Source organism: Alligator mississippiensis, chromosome 12, assembly GCF_030867095.1.
Source record: "Alligator mississippiensis isolate rAllMis1 chromosome 12, rAllMis1, whole genome shotgun sequence".
Taxonomy (NCBI): domain Eukaryota; kingdom Metazoa; phylum Chordata; order Crocodylia; family Alligatoridae; genus Alligator; species Alligator mississippiensis.
This window is the reverse complement of record NC_081835.1, coordinates 61,197,566-61,223,937: the sequence shown is the minus strand read 5'-3', so window position 1 is coordinate 61,223,937 and position 26,372 is coordinate 61,197,566. Positions and strand designations below refer to the sequence as shown.

General features: G+C 48.6%; 1 protein-coding gene across 1 annotated transcript; it reads right to left on the bottom strand.

The window, feature by feature from the left end:
- Window positions 1-2,789: 2,789 nt before the first annotated feature.
- On the bottom strand, window positions 2,790-25,802 carry DBH (dopamine beta-hydroxylase). The gene is made up of 12 exons (XM_006260879.4): window positions 25,423-25,802; window positions 22,707-22,853; window positions 19,898-20,155; window positions 18,255-18,431; window positions 17,638-17,740; window positions 12,567-12,733; window positions 11,623-11,766; window positions 11,370-11,408; window positions 10,101-10,160; window positions 9,307-9,434; window positions 7,869-8,028; window positions 2,790-3,172 (listed from the first exon to the last, which is right to left on the bottom strand). Exons 1-12 carry the CDS (start codon window positions 25,762-25,764, stop codon window positions 3,038-3,040), a joined length of 1,860 nt encoding a protein of 619 aa, XP_006260941.1. The 5' UTR covers window positions 25,765-25,802; the 3' UTR covers window positions 2,790-3,037.
- Between the last annotated feature and the right edge of the window lie 570 nt (window positions 25,803-26,372).

The following is a 26,372-nucleotide window of genomic DNA, read 5'->3' as shown; positions in this document are numbered from 1 at the left end:
AATCCCATTTTTACCTTTTTTATCAGTTACATCAAGCAAGAGAAAAGACATGCAAAGTCATTTCAAAACTAGTAACATTTTGTGCCAGAAAGGCCATTTTGACCTTACTGGGAAGCTGTGCTTGAGCTGGTTCCCTATCATTAAAATCTGCAGCTTTCTGTGAAGCTTTTTGGTTTCAAAGAGACTGCATTTTCCAAAGAAAAAAGCTGCCATCAGGCAATTTCAACCACAGTATGTCTAGGATAGAGACACCCTTTGTATAGGTGGGTCTCGAGATGCAACATCCATCCTCATGATGTATTCACATATGTCACTAATTGAAATCAGCTGCCCACTGCAAAAAGGATCATCATGCCAAGTGGTCTTGCCATGTGGCCTCTATTGCTCTGATCCCACCCAGGGCCTTGCTAGGCGGATTGTGTCCATACTTCAGTCGGATGCCGGATGCCAGCCCCGAATCTGTGAAGTAAGGGAAAATCTGAATCCAGACAGGAGCGTCCTACTGAAAGGGGGCTCAATTTTCTGTGCATGTTCATGGGGTTTCACGGAAGTCCTTCCCAGACTAAAGGAGGGGGAAGGAGCTTGGTGGTAGGTAGTAGAATAGCCACGTCCCCCTTAGACTAGTTATTGTGATGTGCCGGGGCCCCGTGGTTGTGTTGCTCGGTTGTTAAGCAGTCTAGTGGCTTGGGTGGCACCTGTTATAATTGTTATTATCATTTAAAACACAGCTACATCTGTGTCTCGGCGAGGGCCGGTAGGCTGGGAAGTGTCCAGGATAGAGGTTGCACTAGGTTGACCAGGAAAAGATCACATCCACAAGGCTCCTGGGGCATAGAAAAGGCTCTTCGACTGCTCCCATTCAGGGTGTGCACAGATGTGCTAGGCGGCGGCTGGGAAAGGCCTCTGAGAAGGACGTGATGCCTTCTCCCCCACTGCCTAAGGAAGCAGCTTTGCTCCTTGCCCAGTGGCTGAGCGAGAGTCAGTCCCTGCAGCTCAGACGATACGAGCTGGCAGCATGGCTTGTTCCTGATGCTGCTTGCCGTGTCCCAGATGTCATGCCCTGGAGCTCATCTGTGAGCCCTGTGATGGGAGCAGGGACTTGCCAGGCCCCGGGGAACCTGCCGACACGCTGGCAGGGGTGGGAGGAATCCGTTTTGTTGCAGGCAGGCCTGGATGGGGGTGGAAATAGGCTCAGAGGCATTTGGGGGGAAAGATGCCCCTTCCCCACAAGCCTGTCCTCAGTGTGGGATAAAGCTAGATGTCAGCAATGGCAGGCAGGAGCGGGATAAAATCTCTTGGGGGCAGGATTTTGGCAGGGCAGGGTGGGAGCTGGATTGTGCCCAGCAGCACGTGAGAGGAGCAGGCCAAAGCTTTTCCATTGACTTATAGACACAGCCTGATGGCCAGGTTGGGGCAAGGGGGAGGAGGATGAAAAGAAAAAGAGGCACTTAGCCCAGCTCCTTCCGGCACTGGAGCTGCTCCCTTACCCACTGCTGCCCTGGCCTTGCTCCACTCACCGGGACGGAAAGAGGGGCTCCATCCTGGGCACCCACGCGGACTGCCCTCGCACGGCTTTAAAACAGGGCTGGCCTTTAACTGGCCTGGGGGGCAGAGAGCCTACACATAGGGATGCCTGCTAATGAATTTGGGAGTATCTGAAGTCCCAGGGTGAGAGTCGGGGATGAAGGATGCTCGCCAGTTATAGCGCCCTGCACGGTGTTTAGAGAACAATTGTGTTCGGCCTGCTCAGCTGATTTGGTTTTTGGAACGATTGAGTTCTGCTCAATCAATATGATTTGGCTGATTTGGCCTGGAGCACAAAATGTATTATATATTAAAAAAAGAGAGAGACAGCCTGAGGGAACCAGAAACATCCTGAACTCTGATCCTGCTCGGCAAACCTCTCCATGCCTCGGTTTCCCTCTCAGGAAAGTGCTGTATGTTTGTGCGTACAATGTGCCCTGGAGTAAAATGCACACTTTGTGTGTTGAAAGGCAGAACAAAGAAAACAATGAGCTTTCCTTGCAGTAAGTAACTGAGTAGCAGCAGCTAGAGGCTGAGCCTACTCCTTGCTTTGCTTCCTATGGATCGTGGGCAGATTTTACTTTCCCTTTTGCCCCAGAAGTGGCAGAAACTGCTTTTACCGTATTTTTTCCATAGATTTACACCAGTTTCCAGCAGCTGATTCTTGGGGAAAGGCGCGTGTTGTATGTGAGGAAATAGGATTGCAGTGGCCGACAGCTCCCGACAGGTGCGCAGCGGGGCTTGTTCATGGCTGCACAGCACAGGAGAAATCTTCCGCGATATTACTCTGGGGGTGGAAGCCTGCGTTACTCAGAGCATTGCTATTAATACACTAATAATAGCACTTTTCATCTCCCAGGCACTTTCTGAGCTGTAACCAATTAGCCCGAACAGCCCCCTGCGTGGCAGGTGTCAGGGTATTAATTATCCTCACTTTGCAGACAGGGAGCCAAGGCAGTGTGGGGACTTGCTACAGGCCCCGCGCTGAGACAGAGCCAACACTGGGATTAGACCCCAACCTTTCCCAGCTCCCAGCCAAACCCTCAGTGCCACGGGCAGCACGTGTGGAATCGGGATTGCTTGTTCTTTGGCATCTATAACACGGGGGGCAGCTCTGTCCAGCCGGGTGCTGGCAGCTCGGACACTGCAGCACATGCCTGCCAACCCATCCATGAGAGACCCCCATGTCCATCATGCTGTGAGCAATGCCTGGCCCCTGCCCCACCACCAATCCCTCCTAGGAACAGTCAGTGAGATCTGGCCTGTGTGTTTGTGCAGAGAGGAGTCCTTTATATTCTCTCTACCCTCTTCCCACCCCGTGCAGGATAAAAGCAGCTCTCGGGTGGACCCTCATTTCAGGAAGCTTATAAATCTCTAAGGCAACCCCTCCAGCCTGCTCCCACCCTCTCCATTGCAGCATTGCAAAAGCTTGAACCAAAATCAAAAGCGCCCCAGTGTGTCCAAAAGTGTCTCGTGGCATCGTGCATCGTGGCAGGGGAAGCCAGATGTCCCTTCAGTCTGCTTTGGTCTTGCCCAGGTTGATAAGCACGGCGGGTGGAGGCGGAGGTGCTGGTGGAGGGGGGCAATGTGGGGTGGGTGCTGGCAGCATCTTGGCGATCTGTGGAAGAGGCTGCTTCTCCCATTCGCCCTGCAGAGAGAGGGAGATGTCAGTGGGAACAAGAAGGGATAGAGGCCTGGGTGGGACCCTGTCATATCACATGGGGCTCCAAGGGCCAGCCTGCTCCCGGGTGCAGGCTGGTGGAGCTCAGGTGGTTGCTAGTCTCTCTGTCTCTTGTTTTTTATGCCCCCTCTCATTTTCCACAGCACATGGAAGCAGCAGGTTGCAGACACTCGGGACCATCAACCTCAGTGAAGTGCAATGAAAAGCCTGGTACAAACACAGAACAAATAGGTCCCTGTCCCAAACACCCTGTCAGCTATGTTGAAAACTACCCAGGGAGATCATACTGGTCAGCATGATCACACCACACCAGCAGTCTAGTGTTGGTCAAGCTATTTTTTTAAGCATCAGGACAAAGCGGGGTTTGAAGGGGAACAACCATGTCATTTTGGAGCTGTTTTCAGGAAGCTCCTACCACCTGTGAAGCACGGGAGAAAGCACAAAGGTATTTGCTTGGAAGTACAAGACAGGCAGGATGGAGGTGGGCACCATAGGTCACTTAGAGGCAGGAGAATCACCTCCTGGTACTGAATGGGACATTAGAGGTAGAAAGGGACCGTGAAGGGGAATTGCTGGTGGGACGCAGAGAGAGGGTGACATGGTCAAAGCGAAGGGTTAGGGAAGTGATCTTCGCTGTAATGTTCTGAATAGCTGTGAGACGGGCAAGCCTGCCTTCGTGAGGGCCACAGCCAGGGAGAAGGATGCTGGATTATTTGAGACACCAGGGCCATTTATAGACATGCTCCAGGTGGGGAGGGAGGCTCTTTAATTAGTGCAGCTCCAAAAGCCGCTGTGATGAAAGCACCTGGACGGTCACTAGTATCAGCGTCCCCACACTAAAAAAGGGCAGTGGGAGCTCTTTAACTAAAGCTCATCAGACGAGCTGTAGTGAAAGCGTCCCCGCTGCCATTTTTTGAGCGCGGGGACACTGATTCACATGACGCTGGAGTCTGCTGGAGCGTGGTAATTACCGTGCTCCAACAGACTCAATTAATTGAATCTGTAACTTTAATGACCAATGCTGCCCATCGTTTGTTCCTAATGACCATGATGACTGAGGCTGCCTCCTACAATTCTGGCCTCACAGCAGAAGGAGCACAGTTTAAACACAAGGCGAAAGGTCGTATGTCTTGTTTGAATGCTTTAAATAGCCAGGGGTGGGCTCTGCAGTCTGGTTGAAAAGCAGGATGGCATTGCCTGAGCCTAAGTAACCCAGGACTTTGGTGCTCGTGGCGGTGAGGGTCTGTGACAGCAGTGGCTGGAGTCAAGCGCCCCACACCCAGCTGTCCCAGTGCACCTCACTCCAGACCTGCAGGGCCCTGGAGTTAAATGCAGGGACTCATCCCTCTCTGCCCCTCACCCTGGCCTGTAGCACCCTTGCTACGCTCTTCTACATGCAACCCATCTCTGCCGTTGAACTTCACGCCTGGCCTGTAGTATGGCTGTCATTCCAGTCTAGGACCCCGCTCAGGTCTCTGTGTCTTGTATCTGACTGGCACGGACATCTGCTGTTCCAGTTCCAGACATCCTTACATCTCTGCTAACACGCTTCAAAGCTTATGGGTAACACCCTCTGCGCTTGAGTGTATTTTTAAGGTATAACAAGGGCATCTAGAGCATATGGAGAGTTGCTCTTTTTGGTGTGCATGTGTATAAATCTAAAAAAATACACTGACGAAACTATTCCAGCCCGAAGTCTCAACAGGCTCTTGCAGAGGTGGATGCCAAAGTGCCCTTTCTTTCATTACGCACAGATGTTACCTTGAAACACCCTCCGAGAGAGACAAGGATTTTCATTTTACTAAATAATTAAAAGCATAAAGCTCCTCCAGCAAATCGCATATGAGTGGGGATCGCTGGCCTGCAGAAAGGCAAAAGGCTAATTAGAAGCTCTCTAGACAGAAATACTGTAGCAGACAGGAGGTGTTTTAAAATCCCACTCAGGTTTGAAAAGCAAACCGAGCGGGAAGACCACAGCCTGCTTTTTCTTTCTTTATTTGCTTGTAGCCTCCAGATGACCGACTTGGTGTCGATGCCGGCTGCATGCTCGTTCCCCCATTCTTTCTGAGCGGCCGCCATGCAAACCTATTGAATCGAGACGACTGCAAAGAAGGCAGTAACCGCCCGCCCTGCAGACAGGTGGCACAAGGCCTATGCTCCAGTGAAGTCTTTGAAATAGGATTTAACTGGCATACAGCCAGCATGCAGAATTCAGCCCAGTGAGTTTAAATGAACCCTAACATCTCCAGGGTAGGTTTGTATGGCAGAAGCTAAAGGTCTTCTCTTTAGCAAGGTCACATTTCACAGGGGAGTTTCGTGGTAAGTGTTACCATATTTTTCAATGCCTTTTCTGTCTTTCCCTCCACTTCTCCACATTACACACCTCCTCCAAAAGACAATCATTTTAAGTTCTCCTGCATTTGCAAAAATGCTGTTCAAGGGTGAGGGTAAGATGAGACCTACCTGATCTCAACCTGCAACAACTTTATCCCGACTTCAGATCTTTTCCCTTCAAAGATCTCCGTGCACTGTCTCATCCTCTGTTCCCTTTATCCCCATCCTACTGAGATCGCTCAGACTCTTACAGGGGATTTCTTGGGATCCAGTGTGAATTTTGCAAACTCCTGAATTATAGCTCTTTATTTCCAATTGCTACTGGAGGAACTTCGGTCTTGAAGGCCAGGTCTGTTCTGCAAAGTGGCCCTAGCAATGGCCCCATGTAACTATGTTGAATCTCTTTACACCATCCTAGGGTTTCTTTTATTTTTCCCCTGACAGTGCTCATTAGTGTGGTGTGTTTTTCTAAATGCCAGTGCTGCAGATTCATCCTGGGCATCTCCCTAGTGCAATTGCTGTATAGTGCAGTGTAGTGTCAGTGTTGTTGAGCTAGCTTCAAATCAGCTAGCGTGTAGGTGGGTAGCGGTGTAGTCACAACAGCACAGAGCTCAGCATGGGGGTCATTGCCCCAGTATTTCCTCTGCTCTGCGCACAGGTTTTGCAGCCACATTGAGCTCCACATTAATGTGGTTACCCTGTGGGAAGCTAGCTTTGGCATGGGGATACTCTGCAGTCACAGAAGGGACTGCAGTGTAGACCTACCCTGCAAATATACCTGCACATCCTCTCTGGGGAGCCTGGGACTACAGCTGAGAAGCCAGCAAGCACTACCCTGCATGCACTCAGCGGTTAAGCATTGTAGAGGTGTGCGTGGCCCAGCATCTCTGCCAGGGACACGCACTCAGGACCCTTTCAAACTCTCTGCACTGCCTAATCCCTCGGTCTGGGCATGTCAGAGTGGGAGTGAATGGGTGAGGACTCATCCTCAGTGGCTATTCGAACCCTGCAGGGATATGGTATAGACACATCCCTACTATTAATTCATGTCCTTTCCTTCTTGGGGAACAGCAACAAGAATCCAAATGATGCCAGGTGTGCACTGCCCACCACCTCGAGTTGCTTTGCCAGGTGTGCACTGCCCATCATCTCGAGTCGCTTTGCCAGGTGTGCACTGCCCACCACCTCGAGTTGCTTTGCCAGGTGTGCACTGCCCATCATCTCGAGTCGCTTTGCCAGGTGTGCACTGCCCACCACCTCGAGTTGCTTTGCCAGGTGTGCACTGCCCATCATCTCGAGTTGCTTTGCCAGGTGTGCACTGCCCATCATCTCGAGTTGCTTTGCCAGGTGTGCACTGCCCACCACCTCGAGTTGCTTTGCCAGGTGTGCACTGCCCACCACCTCGAGTTGCTTTGCCAGGTGTGCACTGCCCATCATCTCGAGTTGCTTTGCCAGGTGTGCACTGCCCACCACCTCGAGTTGCTTTGCCAGGTGTGCACTGCCCATCATCTCGAGTTGCTTTGCCAGGTGTGCACTGCCCACCACCTCGAGTTACTTTACCAGGTGTGCACTGCCCACCACCTTGAGTTGCTTTGCCAGGTGTGCACTGCCCATCATCTCGAGTTGCTTTGCCAGGTGTGCACTGCCCACCACCTCGAGTTGCTTTGCCAGGTGTGCACTGCCCACCACCTCGAGTTGCTTTGCCAGGTGTGCACTGCCCATCATCTCGAGTTGCTTTGCCAGGTGTGCACTGCCCACCACCTCGAGTTGCTTTGCCAGGTGTGCACTGCCCACCACCTCGAGTTGCTTTGCCAGGTGTGCACTGCCCACCACCTCGAGTTGCTTTGCCAGGTGTGCACTGCCCACCACCTCGAGTTGCTTTGCCAGGTGTGCACTGCCCATCATCTCGAGTTGCTTTGCCAGGTGTGCACTGCCCATCATCTCGAGTTGCTTTGCCAGGTGTGCACTGCCCACCACCTCGAGTTGCTTTGCCAGGTGTGCACTGCCCACCACCTTGAGTTGCTTTGCCAGGTGTGCACTACCCACCACCTCGAGTTGCTTTGCACCTGCTTCCCTGCCGGGAACTCAGTAAGGTAGTCTCTCGAAGAGGCATCGGAGAGAACTGCCTCTATCTCCCACTCCCAGACCTGGCCTGGCCTTGGCCTGCTGAGTGGAGAACCAAGCAGGAAACCCCTTTGCTATCACCACGGTCGGTGGCTCCAGCTCTGCTGGAGATGTGTGGGGAGCAGGTCTGTTTTGCAAAGTCCCGTTTCACAGGAGGTGGTTTCTCAGTAAGTCTTACCGTATTTTTCAGAAGTTTCCTACCTACCGGGAAGCGGATGGCGGAGGATTTATTGCAGTGCATGGAGATCGGAGCAAAGCCATAGAGGGATTTCAGGACATCTCTGTTGAACACGTTCCATGGGACAGAAGCAAACTGCTGTGTGACCGAGGTCTGTGGGCACATGCAGATCTCCTCGTCATTGAACCTAATACAAGAGAAATGTCAGGCAAGGAACTGGAACAGAGCCGGGCTGACTTCTTTTCCATGCAGGACATGATCCTGAAAGGAGCTGCTCAGCACTTGCATGGTTTGGACGGGGATGGTCCTGCCTCAGGCAGCAGGGTGGACTAGAGGTGACCTTCAGAGGTCCCTTCCAGCCCTCTATGATTCTGTGATTCAGCATACTGAAATCAGGGTCTCTCATAGCAAAGCTTTGGAACTTGGGCTTTCATTATATTTGTGCATTATATACCATGCATATGACCCCGCTCAGCCACTACCATGACGAGGGCTATGTAAGCAGGTGGACAGAGAGATGATTGATAGAAATAACAATGAGGTGTGACCCTGCTCATTCAGTAACTCTGATGAGATGAGGCCACGCTTGGACAAGCACAGCTATTTCTTGTCTAATGTGCTCTATCCTGCTGAATTCCCCCTTGCAAACCGATAGTTGGAAAATGAAGGCCCGAGACGGGGAGGGGAACCTCGTGAAAAAATGTAGCTGAAACTATTTTTCCAGAAAGAAAGGCAGGTGCAGCAACACTGAAAAGCTTTGAGGACTCACATCAGCTTTGCCAAGCTGTTTGGTCAGAAAGTAAAAAACAAAACAAAGCAAAAAAGAAAACCTTGGAGAAATTCAGAAAAAGCCAAAATGCCTCATTTTGAAGCTTTCAGCATTAAAGCATTGGAGTCTATGATTTTGTGAGGCCATTTAGTGTTTCTTTCTCATGTATTTAAAAAAATGAAGCTACAATGCAGGGTCTAGTTTTAGCTGTTTTTTTTTTATTAGTAGTAGTATTTTTGCCTTACCAAAAAGTTTGAAGGGCATTCACATCAGCTCAGCTGAAAAGGATGAGGTTTTTGGAAGTGCAGTTCACTTCTGCCAAGCCATTTTTTCACAGTTTTTACCAATAATAGCATCTCCTGCATTAGCCCAGGCTTTGTGTCTTCTCAAAAAAGGCATCCTTTGCCAGGCATCCTCTTTCTACCTTCTTTTGAAAAACATGGGCTTGGTCATATCCCCAAGAAGGAAGGAGTCCTGCTTATTCTTTGTGAATAGTACCCAGGCAGGATTCATTCCCACTATCCCCCCAGCTTCCCGGAAACTGTCTGGCTTTCCTGCATCTAGCACTGCCACTGCAGAACAAATAAAGGATTTCAGTGGGGACTGTCCCCTTTCAGGTGTACCAGCAATCGGATGTTCATCACCATTCGCGTACCACATGTTCTAGCCAAGCCCAAGCTATGTGGGGCTCCCTACCTGTTCACAAGATTAAAGTATCTGTGCAGGTAGCCGGGATCAATGGCGCTTTTGCACAGCTCTAGCTGCGTCTGAGGGTAATAGTGCACATAGTTGACGCACATCTCTTCCATGATGCCAAACCCACCCTGCAAAAAGAAGAGAAACAAATTTGGGTTCGCAGTCAACCGTCAGCAGCCACCGCCTTTTCCTGCATCCCTGGGAGGATCAGCCAGGGAACTCCTCAGTGAACATCAGCCCATGGGAGCCATCTCTGTGCAGCTGCCTATGAGCTGAACAGATGTGCAAGCCCCTGAACCACCTTTTGGCACGTGTGCACACGCCCGCAGGGCCCTGGATATGCAGAGTGCCGAACTGCAGGGCCCTGTCACACTGGACTTTCACCCCTTCGACTGTGGGGTCTCTGATAATACGGAGGTTTCCTGCAATACTGCAGCTTGGGCTCCGTAGCTCGTCTCTGTGACATTCTCTTTTTTGTGCATCTGTGTAAGGAAATAGCCCAAGCTGTCACACACGCTGCTTATCTGTGATACCCATGTATTGTCAAGTGGCTTGTAGAACGAAGCACGCACATCATGCACTTATTGCTCGAGTGGACAGATCACAAGGAGTGAGAGGCCACAGCCCCTGCCCTCCCATGATGTGGTTTCAGGTACAATAACTTTCAGTACCCATGTCAGCCCTTCACCCTTGACTGTAAATGGGCTCCACACTCAGTTTTCCAACCACTTCTTTCTGATTTGTGTGCACGTGCATACACACACACACACACACACACACACACACACACTTACCACAGTGGCTTGGTCCCTGTCCTCTGTGTTGTACGTGCAGGATGTTATGAGCACATCCCCCTGTGTGTTCAAGCACAAAGATGCTAGATGGTTATATCTGAAAGTTTTCTATTTCTGATTAGCAGCAAGACCAGGGATGGTGCCCGGGGATACCTCTCCCATATTTGCGCCCTTTAAGCGTTGAAGTGATCCCAGGCACCCCGCTTCCTTCACACAACACGGGCTTCAAGGTAAATAGCACAAAGATTTGCCAAACCTCCCTTCTGCAAAGGGATTTTGTACAGTCGCTTCCCCACAAGATTCCTTTTTTGTTTCCTCCCTGCTTTCTAAGGAACTTAGGGCTAAATTTCTAAAGTGCCTGAAGATGCATGTAGGCACTGTATGGGATTTTCAAGAGTGCCTGGGTTATTGAAACTCTCATTAGGCATCTATTTTCACCTTTAGGTGTCTTGATACTCTTGAAAACGTGGCCCTTTGCCAGCACAACTTGCCTGATGCCCACTCAGGGATCAGCCTGTTCCCTGCGTTACAGTCCTGAAGGCCCAGCATCATCTTCTTGCTATTTATTAATAGAGCCAATGAGAAAATTTCAGAAAAAGTTGACATTTTGGAAGGGAGCTTGTGAATTTTCTTGCAGCTTTGATTCTCCGTAACTTTAATAATCAAGTGATGCAATTAACCATGTTTCACTCTTTAAAATATAACACTGGGCCAGGCTCAGCCACTGTTTCCAATCAGCCTTAGGGTGCCAAAAGCAGGACGGGATATCTGCCCAGGGTGGAGATTTGTGTGGAACAATGATTGCAAGGATGGGGATGTGGCCAAGGGAGCTGAGATGTGCTGATTTAGCAGCTCCTACCTTCTGTTAACCCTGGCACAGGTCCTATTAAGCACCCTATGCAGGGGAACATCGCTCCCTTTGCTGATATCTAGCCTTACCATGCAAAGCTGATTTGCCTAGGAAGTTGCTGGATACTAAGGAACTGAACCCCATGAGAAAACTCTTAGGCAGACTATCTGCTCAGCTTCTTACAGTGGAGAGGATGAAATAATGTCAGGCATTCACAGCTTTTAAGGCCAGAAATGCCAACAAGTTCATCTAGTCCGAGTTCCTGCAGTGCACAGACCCTAGAATTTCATTTGCTTGTTAAGCAATGGTCCTGCCTTGAGCAGAAAGCTGGACTAGACGACCTTGTGAGATCCTTTCCAGCCCTACTTTCTTACGATCTCCGTCATTTAGAAACTGCAGTTGCTTCTACAGACACTCACCGGAAAGACAGAAACCACCTTCTTTAACATGCGGATCTCCTAAAAGGGTAAAAAACAATTTTAGAGTTAGAAGACACCAACACACCCACTTTCCTACGCTGTCTTCTGCACTGACAGATCTGGTAGGAATAGGCTGGAATCAGATTTTCACCCAAATGCCCAAGAACAGAGGCTGACTATTAAACACTCCCCTCCTCCCCCCATTTTATTTTAGCTAAGGCTGAGGCTGCACTCAGCGGGGAAAGGTCTGTACCTGGAAGTGAGGGCTGTAGTGATTGTCTGCGTTCACTATCTCCCGTTCACTTCCTTCCCGGGACAACACGGTCACCACCTTCCTTCCCGTCAGGTGAGTGTGAAGCTGGGAGGCGAAGATGCGGATCCCAGCGGGAGGCAGAGCCTGGAGAAACAGTCCCACGGGAAGACTCAGGCTTGCATGTGCTGGCATAGCCAAGAGCAAATAAATCTCTGCAAGAGCTCTCACCTGCTGCCACACAGACCTCAAGTAGGGCTTTTGCTGGGAAGAGCATGGCAGGTATTTGCCGGACCAGCACCAAATCCTGCACAGTAGCGCTTGTCTTCATACTCCCTGAGCTGCTTCTGCGTGCACTTTGTTTCTTTATAGTCTGCTTGTCCGACAAAGATTGACCCACAGGCACTTTCTAGTTCAGCAGAAGACAACTAGGCACGATGCTATTTATTCCCTCACCTTTGCTAGCTGCACAGACTATTATTCCAGGGTATGCCCTCCCAAAGTATTGATTAACACTTCCTGATTAACGCTGCCTATTGATTAACAGTTCTTGATGACACCGTGGAAATTTAGGAAACTCATTCAGGAGCTGTCGGGCAGAGAGCACATTCCTCCTTGCACTTTAAGCTCGTTCAAATGAGAAATCCCTGTTCAGTGATTCTCTTTTGCCTGGTTTCTGCCTGCCTGGCTGTCAGGCCTTTGACACGGGGATGCTATTACTGGGAAACCTGCTGCTTTGCTCTCATTGCTGATGAGCTTCCTTTCCTGAATTGCACCAGCTGTTGCTGGGACACACTCCTGGCTACTTACTGGGTAGCCTATCTCTTATGTCTAGAAAGTGCACGGATGTTAGCACAGGCACTGATCCTCTCTTTGCATAGATCCCCTCTTGTGCTGATGTGATGGAACAACCTGGATGGGGCATTGCTTTCCCCCAGCATACTAACCACTTGGGTGCATTTATCCGTACAGTAGCCTGTCAGGAAGAACTCGGGTTCCCCAGGAGGTATAGCCATCACCGGCGTGTAGACCAAGCCAAGCTCCATAATGCCGGCATCGTAGCGTCTCAGTGTGGCTGTGTAATAAAGGCGGATCCCTGAGGAGTCGTGGTGACCTGGCAAAATAAAAGGACGTGTTTTGATGCCACACTGCAAATCACAATGGGAGTAAGCTGTTCTCAGGGAAAGATCAGCCATGAAATATTAAGCTTTGGTGTAGTGAACATTGGAAAGGCAGCTCAGTTGACTGTATATTCTCCGTCTGCTATGACCTCTATGTTAAAGTCTTATTATACTCCCCTCTACCCTGGAAAATTTCACAATAGACTAGAGCTAAACACAATCCCAATCTTCTGGTCGCCTCATTAATCCAGGGGGTGACAGTCAGAGCCGGACTAACCCTTCAGTGGGCCCTAGGCAAACAAACTCGTGGGCCCCTACTTAATACTGTATATTTATATTACTTTTTTCACTCGATAATTATAATATGTCAAATAAGCGCAGCTGGGGCCCTTCTTCACTTAGGCCCTAGGCATGTGCCTAGTTTACCTATGCATTAATCCTGCCCTGGTGACAGTGGCCAGCAGTAACACAAGGGCAGGAGAACAGGGAGTTGGGTGGAAATGTCTTTGGAGGTGCGTGAGACTCGAAAGCAGGTGGGGCTATAGTTGCATGACAGATTTAGGAGAGCCCCTGTACTTGTATATATTTGGTCCAGATTCAGGAGCGGGGAGAAAACAGATGCTGAATTTCTTCCCGAGAAAGAAAGCATGTTTCCCAGCCTGCTTTCTTCAGCATGGGACCACCAGTGTTTCCCTTGTTTGAAGGAAATCTCTTTCATCAGGTCCTGCCATTACCTAGACCACGCTCTCTCTGCAGCTTGATATGGTTTCCAAAGGGCCATCACCCCTTGCATTGTAGTAAGGACTTCTGCTGCTTATTCAGGAACAGGGAGACACTGCCTCTCAGTGACCAAAGCTAATGAATGGTCAACGTGCAAATCCTTTCTAAGGGAGAAACGGCTGTAACCCCTGTGGTTCTTCTTTCTGCCCAAGACAGACTCTACCCAGAGACATGGGTCTCCTGTAGTTGAAACCATCCTTGGCTTCTGCTCTTTTTATTCCTCCAGTCTGGGATGTAGCACTTCTCTGACCTCATCATCTCCCTAGTCTCCTGGCTTCGTCCCCAGACAGATATGCATGCATTGTGGCACCGATTCCAACTGTACAACAGCTCAGAAAACCAAGGGCATGTTGTTCCTGGTAGGGAGCGGGTGTGAATGAGTGAGGAGCTGGGAGCACAAGAAGAGACAGCAGAGATGTAAATGCGGTGAAATGCGTTTGCTGCGTTATGATGCAATATTTTCCACTCTCCAAACAGGGACGTGCCGACGGCGTTCGGCCCGGGAGCTGCGACGAGCAGAGAATCTCCTGGAGGGAGAAGCCAAGCTGGATCTCTCCCAGTCAGTATAAATAATGCACAGTCTCCCAGTCTCTGCATAATGCACCGGCGGGTTCCTGATCTGCAAACTGAGGCAGCGTGCGGGGAAGGAAGGCACTCGGAGTTGGGAGGTCAGTTCTTGCATTTCAATTCCGGCCGTCACAAGACCCAATAGGAAGATAATGGGGAAGCTACAGGGTTTGGGCAAAGAGTACAGCAAACCAAACTCTGTAGCAGTACCCGGGGGCAGTGCAATCCCTCCAGTGTGCTAGACTTGGCCCATGACGCCCTGAAGGCAAGGGGCAAGACTGCTGGGGAGAGAGCCCCAACCAAGCCTTGGGCTACGCTTGCAAACCCTTCCATTAGGGATGCGTGGGTCTTTGCCGCCCTCCATTGCAGGCCACATAAACAATTTAGGAACTGGTTGTTGCTTGCAGGTAATGGACTTAAACCAAATCTTCCGAAGGAGCCTGGCACCTGAATACCTAAAAAGAAAACCATGGATAGTTCTAATGTGTCCCCCCTCCATGGCTGCTTTTTCAGGAAAAAGCTTTAAAGGGAAAGGTTTTGTTAGCTAAGCCATGGAGGCCTCTTACTTATTTTTAAGTATTTGTCTCTGGGTTGGATTCGTCAAAAGGATAAGAATAAATGGGGAGCGGTTATTGGTTAAAATGAAAAGGCAGTTAAACAATAAAAGAAGCCATCTCCATATTTATAGACGTGTTGCTTTTCAAGTCTCCGAGTGTGATGTGATTGATCTGTAGTACATATGCTCTGGTCTTCTAAAAATACACTTGGATAGTCGTGAAGTGACTTGATTTTATGTAAATGAAAAATTTGGTAGTTTAGTGGGACTTTTCTCTGTCCAACGCCTCAAATAAGAAATATCATTTGTGCATTAAAACAATCTCTTCCTGTGCCCACCAGGCTAATACCTCTGTATTGAGCTGGGCCTCTGCATTTCACTTGGCTGGGGCGGCAGGGGTGGGGAGAAAAAACTCTGTATATACGGGAAGGGAATAGGTTTCTGCCACCACCCTGAGCCCCTCTCAGGGACTGGGTTCAGGTCCATGCTGTGCCACAGACTTCATGGTAGAGATGATATCTTTTATTAGACCAAGAAGATTTTTGCAAAAAACTTATTTTAATTGCTTTTAAAGGAATTTAATTAAATTCCTGTAATTTAAAGCAATTTAAGAAAATTTTTTGCAATAATCTTGTGGGTCTCATAAAAGATATCATCTCTACTATGAGTCCTGATTGCCTTTTCCTCTGGACCAATATGGCTACAACTTGGATAACAGACTTCCAGCATCACTTAGCCTTCCTCTGAGCCTCAGTCCCACACCTTTATAATGGGCATAAGAGCACTGACCCCCTCTCCCAGGAGTCTGGGGAGAATCCATTCACGCTACTGAAGCGTGAAACAATCAGATACAAGGGCCACGTAAACACTTAGGCATACGGGAATGCACAGGTTGTCTCGTAAGATCCCTTCTCCATCTAATCATTCCTGTCTGAGTCTACCTTGTGTACTGCTGTTAGGTAACACTGGGTAAATGATTTAACCTCTCACTGCCTCAGTTCCCCACTGTGTGAAATATGGGTAATAATAATGACCTGGGTAATAATACGGGTAATAATAACCCTGATGGCCTTGGGAGTTTGTGAGGCCAGATTACTGTACTGTCCATGCCATTTGTGTGACTACTGGTTATTCCAAGACAGGATATTTGTCATAGCAAGAACAGTCAAACAGGGTTATTTTACTTAGGACAGTCCGAAACGGCTTCTAACACTTAACAGTCTTGTTCCAGTCCATATATATCTAATATATGCATTGCATTTTTCTCAATTGTATTGTATTTGCTTAAAAAGTAGCTGCCTTAGAGCTATTCTCTTGTTGGCTCCGCGTTCAGTTTAGGGAAGACTGTGAAGAAAGGTGTGGATACACTGGATAGAGACATTTCAGTGGGATTAAAAAAAGAGTGTGAGTACAGAGCAGAGCAGAGTGAGAAGCAAAGAGAGAGAGATGATGGGTATAAAGCACGGAGGGTGTGATGCGGAGAGATGCTAATGGTAAAATAAAGGGCAGGGCTTTCCAGGAACTGCACACGGGTTTTAACACCCCCCGACAAGTTTGTGCTTGGGACGAAGGGATCTGTTTGAGGGAGCAGATACCTTTGCCTTGAGCCAGATGCAGTGAAAGCAGAAGCTCTCCTGAGGGTTTCCAGATCCGAAAGACACCCTTGAACCTCCCCCTGCCTTGACTGTCAGCTGCCAGGTGCAGTCCGGGACTGCTCAGCCTGCATCGAGTTTGCAGCGTGCAAGGGTTTGCATCAGGCAGAGCAAAGTGTAAACCGGAGGCTGGGATTGAGAGCAGGTCCAAACCAAACCTCTCCAGCCTGCAGATAATGCTGGAAATCTCACCAGCATGACCATTTCCATGAGATTTCTAGTGATCTTCTGGACTTCAGCCATGACACAGGGTCTGAAGCTGATCGCATTCAAACTGGACAGAATTTGCCTGGAAGGTCTCATCAGTGAAGGGTGCTATTTTTGCTATGCTGTCTGCTTTCTTCTTTCCCCGCTGGCAGCCTCGCCTTTCTAAAACAGTAAAGAACCCAACAGACACCTCGCCTGCTTCCCCGAGGCAAAGGTAGGGTGGTTCGAAGCCTGGACCTCAACCTGAAGTAGGAGCAAGTGTGCAGATACAACTATGGAATCAGGACTCGTGGTAGGGGTGATCTCTTTTCTAAGACCAACTAGATTTTTGCCACAAAAAAAAAAAAAATCTTTAATTGCAAGCTTTCGGGCACAAACACCCTTCCTCAGGCGTGTTCGTGCCCGAAAGCCTGCAACTAAAGAATTTTTTTTGCAAAAATCTAGTTGGTCTAATAAAAGATATCACCCCTACCACGAGTCCTGATTCCTTTAGCCTCTAGGCCAATACTGCTACAACCTCAATACCTGACAGATACAACTATCTTACCCTCTGCAGCAATGGGATCTCTTCCCTCTGGTTCAGATGCCAAGCCTCACTCTGCTGCTGGCGGGAAATAGTTCACCTGGTGGCACTTCCCAGGCCTATCCTAAGCCTCTTTCATGGGAATATGTGCCAGAGGGCACAATCTGGCTCAGGCGAGGAGGTTTTTGTCATTCCCTTTGCTGTTACCTGCCGCGGCTGACACCAGAAACGCAAAAGGTGGCAATGTTGGTGGTGGCTGCCAGGGGCACCAGACATTGTCCTTCCATTTAAGCCCATCACATTTGTCAGATCTCCAGGCTCTGTGTGTTAAGCTGTGCTCCAAGCCAGATTTTCTTTCATTCACTTGGCTTCCTGCAATTAGGTGGCAGTTCTGGTATTTACCCTCCTTTCCTGCTCACCACCTCCAAGAGGTAGGGATTATTTTGGCTCTGTTGCCTCAGCCTATTGGTACCTGGGAAGCATTGGGCGGAAGAGTTTTTATGGACTTTTTTTATTGCTTTGGTCAGAAATTTCCGCAGATCGTGCGGACGAGACCAGACAAGCACAGGTGGCTTCTGCCTAAAAGGCATGCGTTGCTGTAAGCTTGCTTACCTTGGAAGACCAGGGGGTTGTGGTAGTGGATCTCAAGGCGTAAATACTTGGAGGAGCCCGGACCCCCGAAAGCGAGACCTGCCTCTTCAGGGTAGTAGAAGGCCTGTAAGCAGGAGGAAGAGGAGTGAGGTCTGCGTGCTGTGAATTCATGGAAGATGCCAAGGAGGGAACGATCCCAGGGACGAGTAATTCTCTGCATCACAAGTGCATGTTGTGGGATAGAGGAGGTCACCCTAAATTGCCTGCTCAATAGCCAGCAGTCTCTGGCACCCTTGAAAGCAGTCTTCTCCATTGGAAGGAGAAGTTTGTGGGAATCGGCATAGCTCTGCTGACTTTGGGGGAACAATACTGGTCTGCGCCAGGTGGGGATTTGGCCCAGGCATGAGGCATCTGGGTGTAGCAGGGATCAGATATTCAGCCAGGAAGAGCCAAACCACAACAGCATGGAAGAGACTCCAGGGACCCCAACCAGCGAGGCATGTTTGGATCCCAAAATCTCATCCATGGACTGGGTGACCGTGACCCTGTGATTTTAAGCAGAGTGGCGGTGGGCCAAAGAGAAACAGCAGAAGGGATTATGAGTGTACATGCACCGGCCACGCATCGCATCTGCACACCTGAGCTCCCATGGCCCACGCTGCCAGCACGTGTCGGCAGTAGTTCAGTCGCTCCGGCTTCATCTTGGAGTCGCAGGGTCCGTTGTAGTGTGGGAAGCTGTCAAACTCAGCCGCACACTGGAAGACTTCCATGTGATGGACCAGCGCTTCGTTGCCTGCTGTGATCACTGGCTCGTACTGCAAAGATGAGTCCAAGGAGAAGACGAAAACTATTAGGTAATACTGGAGGGTAGGGAAAGTGGCTGGTTCTGGAGCATCTCTAGGCTCCGCGAAGAAGATCCCCCAAATGTATTGCCAACTCTTTGCTGGTGGATTGCTACAGATATGGGACTGGCTTGGACACTTGTGAATATTTTTAAGACCTCCAGCTTTGGGCTTGATCCCGAACCCGCTGAAGTCGACAGAAGGATTTCCACTGACTTCATTGTAAAGCAGCAGACAAAAGCAACATACCGCTAAGTTAGGAGCCACGGGTCCATTACGCGACGACTAGGGAATTTGCCAGTTTTGCTGCTCAGAGGTCTTTGGCGGAGCAATTGACTTTTCATAAAATGGTATCGAACACCTTGTGATAGCCTCTCCCTGAAGCTATTGAGTGCCATTTCTAACCAATCAATGTAAAGAGAATGATTTAAAACAGGCTTGGAAAAATTGGCATATCGACAAGTGCCAGCTGTAGGAGTGATCTGCTCCAGTGCCAAGGGACCAGAGTTAATGCACTTTTTACGTACGCAGGCATAATTCATGTCATGCTATCTGGTCGAGAGAAATCCCTGCTCTGAGTTTCCCTTTGCCCTGTCGTCTCTTCCTAACCTGATGAGTCCTGCTGCAGGTCCCGCTGCTTCTCCTCCCTCCCTCCCTCCCTCCCCGCCACACTTTGTGCTTCTGACTTTACTAGGTAATCTGCTGAGTTGTTACTTTACTCCCCTCCTGCGCTAAAATCTCTCAGCAACTGATGACTAGGCAGTTATGCTGGAATTACCCTCCTGTTCAATTGACTGTCCCAGGCATTAGCTTGTTCTCATGTTTCTCTCTTGTACTTTGGAAGTCGATGTGACTCAAGCAGTATTGAGCTAGGATATGGGAGGAAAGCCCCAAGAGCCACAGCATGCAAGGAAACAGATACAGCCTCATTTGTAGCATATTTGTGTGATTCACCAAAGTTTGCTTCTCAGCTTGTGTCTATGGTTATTGCTCTTTCCCTTGACTGTTTTTTTTACAAAGAAGCCAGCTCATAAAAGCTTTTTTTTTTTTTTAATATTTTCCATCTGGCCACAACTTTTCAGGTCTGTTCCTTTCTTCCCTCCATCTCCTATTTACCCTTTTTGTGTCCCTTCATGCATCATCATTTCCTGGAAGTTTCCTTTCTTACCAGTATTGCACGATGTTGCGTTCGAGCTAATTGTCACCCTCCGTCTCAAGGAAGGATGTGTTTCTATGTACGGGGTATAGTACTGGCTGTATCCTCCATCCTCCCTACTTCCAGGAGCACGGAGGACACAATTTGTATAGGATACTGGATGGTGAATGAAGGAACAGCAGGAAAACTCTGCCAGAGGCCAAGGGGATGGAGAGCTTTAATTGGCCATAAAGATCAATTGGTCTCCTTGATCTCTGTTGGAAAAAGCTCTCTTCCTTCTTACCATGACAATGTGATGTCTTGGGAAGTTGTCTGGAAGCTCCACCATATAGCACCAGTATGTCGTCTCCTGGCTGGGAATGACTACATCAGGGGCCCTTATTTCCATGGTCTTCATGTCTCTGGGCAGTTCAGGGGTAGTGATGTTAGGCTTCAACAGCTGTACCCTCTGCAGCCCCTTGTAGATGGCAGAGATGTTGATTGCTTGGAGAGAAGGGACCGGTTTCTCAAGGATCCCATAGATAAGGTGCACAGTGCCATCCTGGAAATGAGAAACAAAGGGCAGCAGGGAGCTTCATGCCCGTTCATGCCTCCCATCAGGGAGCTTCATGGCAAATGTTATTGAGTTTGGAGTCACCCACTGAACTTTTTATTGCCATTAGAAATGGAAGGAAGCCAATAGGGAGATGCTACCTCTCCAAGCATGGCGAATTTGGGGGCTCACCATAAGCTTGCTCTAACGTGTGCCATGGATGGCCATGTTGTCGGAGCGGGAGGGGAGTCTCCACCAAAAATGACATTACAGACCTAGGGGGAATCCATCCGTCTGATCTCATGATCAACATCAATCAACGAGCAGAGATGGTTTCCTAAGTTAAGGGCATTTACACCATTTCCTTCAGATTGCATGATCTCCTTTTTTACATGCACTACACTAATCAGTACATGTAAAGCCTGAAATACACTTTTCTCTTTCATAAATAAGGGGTTGTGTGTCTCCCCCCACCCATGCCTTCTCTCTCTCCTTCATTTTGGCCCATTCTGAACTGCATGTTTCTGTAGCTGGACTGCATTCAGGACCTGAGCTTGCTCATTTAAAGCTAACTCTGAGGCACGCTTGCACTATACCCAGCAGTCTGTTGGACAGATGTGTATCTTCTATCATGCACATGCAGAGGGGCTGCTAAGAAGCACACCAAAGTCTTTGGAAATAATTTAATGGGCTTTGGGTCAAGCTAGTCGTTAGGAGGGGGAAAAAAATCAAGTGAGCCGTTTTCAAAGGTGGACAATAAAATGTGCGCAAAATGATTCATCATTTTGTTTCCTGTGATTACGTGCACACCCATTTCCTTTCTAAAAAAGTTGGGAGTATTTTGAACCCTGGAAATGTCTCAGCATACAAAAGATGAAACCCCCGGTTGGCTCAAAAAGTTCTTAGTTACCAAAACCTTTCAGCTGTAACAAAATCACAGTCCATTCCTGTGTCCTAGACCCATGCACACTGTACAAAACCCTGTCCCTTGAGACTTGTCCTGTGTAGACAACCAGACTGGGAGAGATTGTCCCCAAATTTTGCAGAAGTTTAGTGAACCTAAAAGGAGAGAGATTTCAATGAAGAAGAATTGTGCGACAAACACCTCACCCAGTTCAAGTTACTGTATCTTGGCTCATCACCTCCTGCTAAAATCCTCCTCCTTGTCACCTTTTTAACAACACCTCTGTGTAACACTCAAAATACTTGGCTTCAGGTTGTGAAGCAGAGTGATGCAGAAGGTGTATTTATATCAATCTAACACATACATAACAGAAGAGTTTGGTGGGAGCCGGATAAAATCTACATATCCTAAAGATGTATAAGGGGTTGTAAATAGATGATGTAAAGTGTTATTTCTATCTCAGGCATGTTATCTATAGAGCTCTTCCCTTGTTCCTTAAAAGGAATGAATGATGCTGCTCTTGCATTAAATTTAGCGCATAAGCAAGGCATAATGAACGGCACACATGAAAAGCTGGGCATCAGCCCACTAAGCCACCAGCCTTCAGTTACTTAATGGATGAGAAGATCTGTCTGTCTTGCCCTGTCTTGGCCACTCTGGGGTTTTGTACTTTTGTTCATCATCATCTGAAAACTTTCCAGCTAAAGCAAGAACAATAATGAAGTCCTTACTGGATGTCATTGGGTCTTTGGTACTTCTTCCCTTTTTGGGGAAGGGTTGTTTTGTTAGTTTGGGCTTTTTCCAAAGAATATTGTATTGATTTCCTCCATTGCCAGAAGCCGTAGTGGGTGAAGGGGCTGAAAGGCATGTTGGCTTTTTGAATGCCATCCTTAAGGTAGAATGCCATCCTTATGGTAGAAAGGCTATTGAGAAGGGGGAGGTTTTGTGGTGGCTGGACTCTAGATTTGAAATCCAACCCTTCATGCCATTGATACCTTCTGTGAAAGTTTAGGTCAGTGATACAAGAACAGCAATGGGCTATGACTCTCCAGCCAACTAAGACATACATGAGGTGTCCCACAGTACAATTTGGCACATCCCTAGCCCCCTCCATCCAAGGATCTCTTCAATGACCAAATAAACCTCATGATGTTGTATTATGTAAATCATCACTCCAGTTTACAAATGGCTCACAAAGGTGTTAGGGCAGTTTGCCTCCAATCACAAAGCACATCCAGGCCAGAAACAGGGGCCTGAATTGGATCACACCCTTATTTGCACCAGTGTAACTCTGCTGTCAATGGAATCACTCCTGATTTTCACTAGTTGCAAGCATGACCGAAGCTTGGCTGCACTTGCTTTGGATCCAGAGCCCGAGGGGTTCTGCATTTCGAATCAGAGCTTTTACCACTGGACCACAGATATTTAAATATTATCACACATGGGTGGGAACCCCAGCCCCATTGAAGTCAATGGGATTTCTGCCCTTCATCTCGACAGAGCCAGGACTTTGTTATTCATCCAGCCTGCAATTTCAATGCTGGGTGACCCCGATCTAACTGGACACCTCTAGAGCACAGTGCCCAGAAAGTAGACCATCCAAATGACAAGGAGACATTACACTTGGCCTCTGCCAATAGCTAGGTGATGTGATACCTCTATAAGGTAGTCCTTTGGATCACAGGTGCTGAAGGCTCTTTTGAAGACCAGGTAGAGGCCCTCTGGGGTTCGGCGCACGCTGAGGAGCTGGTAGTCCTGTTGGGAGTCCATATGTAAGTGCCCTTTCTGATCACTCCACGCATCCTGCAGAAGAAGGAACCCTTGTAACCAGCTAGGACATGATCGTTTGCTGTCTTTTATTATAAAGTCACAGCAGGAAAAAAAAGGGGTGACTGTACCTGAATGCCTGTGCTAACTGGCATGATTAACAACAGTCGCAACGACATAGCTGCCAGGGGTCCTAGCATAGGCTACTGGATCCCTAGAGAGTTTGTATTCTGGTTGCCAGCATGAGCTAATGCCTATGCTGCTGAGTCTCCACAGATATTGTAACCCAAACTAGCGAGACTGAGCCAGCACAGGTTTGCCCAACTGTTTTATGGTCATCCTACCTTTTCCCCCCTAGTAAAACCACCTTTTCATTCGTCATGTTCGGATATTAGCACAATAGGATTGTGTTCCACAACTGGGTTCCTAGGCACTCAGACGATGAAACAGTGCATTAAAATCAAGATATGGACCGGGGGAGACAGCAGCGAAGTGACTGGCAGAGTCCATCAAGCCCAGCCTTTATTTGCACGGAGATTTCTCTATGGATCAGGACAGTACCGTGTTTTCAAAACTGTAGGGAAGTTTATGGACGTGGCCAACTTTTCACAATGACAATGTCTCTTTAAACCATTGCCTGGCTTACTAAAAGGAAGCCCAGGAAACCCTCGCTGGCTGTAGGAAAAGGTTGCATGCATCTTTGCTAAATTCTTCTGTGGGGTTTTCCCCCAAGACTTTGACCGGCTGATTTTGGTTGAAGATCAGACAACGCCGTTCCATACGGGGAGAAAAGTGCATGCTGTAATCCTATATGACCAGCTTCTACTACTTGTGCTTTGACTGGGTAGTACCCTTATCCACCACGGGGCCCGCTGAACTCAGTAGTAACACAGGAAGAGCATGGTAGTGCTGAGCATTAAATAGAGGTGACAGAATAAGGCACACTGTGAAGCTTGGGTGCAAAGGTTTGGAGCAGGAACTGGGTCGCTGAATAAGTCTCTTCTGTTATCTGGTGGTGTCTTTTGCCTACTGGGTGGCGAAGGCAGAGACTAGGAAATCTCCCTGTCCACGCTTCACAGAAGCAGGCACTGGGTTTTTTTTTTTTTGAGAAATAAAAAGAATGAACCATCCTGGCGCTATTTCAGTTCAAAGCACAGAATTATATTCCTTGAACATATTGTCCTTCGAAAGGAAAATAAAATCAAGCATGACATTTGTTTTCATAGGAATATGTTGTGCAAATTAATCTTGCAGTATAGGCAAAGGTTAAGCAAATTTGGATCTTTTAGCAGCTGACAAACACAGCCAGAAGAAAGGCTGCGGGGGGGGGGAGAGAAACAATACTGCGCAGATTTATATAACTCTCCAGGCAGTATTTAAAGAATGTGTAAAGCACCAGAATGGAATGGAAAGCCAGGATGCCGACTGCTTTTTATTAATTCAGCACTGAACATCTTGCAAAGCCCTACTAGAAATGTACCTTTATGGGTTTTCCTTTTTTTTTTTCCTATGTATTTTTTTGTGCAACCCAGTGCTTTGAAATAATGTAACATTTGGGTCATGACACATCATGATTAGCTGGTATTTAGCAAGAAAACCAGCACAGACCATAATGTTCCACGTTCTCTTTTCCATCCTTTCATTACACGGCAGATCACATGGCTGACCCTTGTGAAGGAGTATTTTTATTGTTAATTTTAAGCAAGCGGCAAGGTGCAAATCAAAGTCACTTGAGAGCATTGTAGAGGAAAAAGAATCAGAGTTGCTTTCCACGGTGAAAATAAAATTGAAATGAATCTGACCCAATGATTTGGGAATAGTGCATTGTGAGCGTTTGTAGCGTTAATGCCAAAACGAACCTATTGCACAGAAAAATGAAAAAGCATGGATTATGTCGCAAAAGAGTTCCAATACCAAGTCAAACAGAATTGGAAATGAGTTACCCTACCATCGGTCTAACATAAAGCTCTATTAACCATCCAGGCTTCGTGAGCATGTTAAATTTCTTCTAATCCCAGGCTGCTGGCAATTGTCAGCCAGCGGGTACTTTCCAGTGTCCTGTTGATCTTTGCTATAGTTTTAAATCTGATTTGCATCTGGCTTATTGGTGCTGGCAGGATCAGACCTTGTGGATGATAACTTTTGCACTTTCTCAAAGTCGTGAGTGGGCGTTGTGGTTAATTTTTAATGTGACTCTCAGAAGTACACGAGTGAACGAAGTTGCTGATGGGGCGTGCGCGTGTTGCAGACTATGCCACCCGCTAGAACGCTTGGCAAATATAAATAGTAAATCAACACGGGGGTCAAACTCAGCAACTGATCTTTTCTATTCTCCTCTGTCTGTTGAGGATCCTGCCCATCACTCTGGTACCTGAATCACTGTGGTACCTGGATTGCTTTGGAATAAACTTCCTGGCATCTGTTAACTACCCCCAGCTAATCAAAAGGAAGACAGCATTCAGCCTAATCCCCCTTAGAGTCCAGTGGGATGTATGGCAAGGTCCAGTTCAGTCCTGACAAACTGGGGAGCAAATGTTAGCACAGGATGGAGCCCCTTGGCTAAGTGGCCACCCTCCGCAGCTCAAGTGCATCGCATGCAGCTTACCCCAAAGTAGGAGCTGTGCCCATCGCTCCAGAGCGCAGCCAGGTCTGCGTTTTCGAAGTCGCCCCGGTCTGACATCCCGAAAAGCAGCCCGAACTTCAGCTCCTTGATGAAGACCTGGAAATGCACCACCTGCTCGGGGTAGCTGACGTTCCATGCCAGCTCCATGAGCCCCCGGGGGTCGAGGGGCACCTTGTAAGGGAAGTAGTTCTCCTGGGGAGCTGTGCCTTGAAGAGCTGCCACCAGGATGACTAGGAACAGCGCGAGCATGGTGAAGTACATGGACGCCACTTCCCGGAGCCTGAAACGAGGGCAGGAGGAGCGCTTGCTCCCAGGGGTCTGCATGCTGGGGAGAAAGATGCTCCTGCTCCCGGCTTGTGCCATTTATGCGCTGGCCCTCCTGGGCCAGCCGGGTAAGTAATACTCCTTAATTGCATTTGGTTGTTGGGAAATTGGATTGTGGTGTTGACCTCCTCCCTTCCCACCTCCCCCACCTCCTGGCCAAACACTTGTCATTCTCTGCCTGCCCCTAATTGGCTCTAATTGCATATGGACATTATCAATGGGAATTGAACTCGACTGGGCTGATTTTATTCTCTCTTCAATCTTCCTGAGTGGCTGAGGAGGGCGGTTGACTTGTCAGCCGCTCTCGCAGAGCCCTGCATGGACACGCTGTCCCCTGCCTGCCTTTGCTTTTGGCCAGAGCCGCAGCTTCTTCCCTTGCAATGGCCTTTTTGGTAACCCCTGCCAGCACCCTGGTGCCCAGGTTTCCAAGCCGCTGCACCAGAGCATCATGCTTCTGCCACCACTGGGTGCTAATAGGATACTCAGCTCTGATACATGCCATCTGTCCCAAACATTGATCCGGGGAGCAGTTCCTTTCCACCTCCTTTCCGCAGTGCGGCCTCCATATCTCTAGCAGATCTCCAAAAGCATCCCCAGATCCTGCTGTC

Coding starts and splice junctions, on each gene's coding strand:
- DBH (XM_006260879.4), bottom strand. CDS start 25,764: ATGCAGACCCCTGGGAGCAAGCGCTCCTCCTGCCCTCGTTTCAGGCTC. Junction 18,432..19,897: donor CAAGACATCACATTGTCATG/GTAAGAAGGAAG, acceptor TCATCTTTGCAG/TACGAGCCAGTGATCACAGC. Junction 3,173..7,868: donor CCTCCGCCATCCGCTTCCCG/GTAGGTAGGAAA, acceptor CTCTCTCTGCAG/GGCGAATGGGAGAAGCAGCC.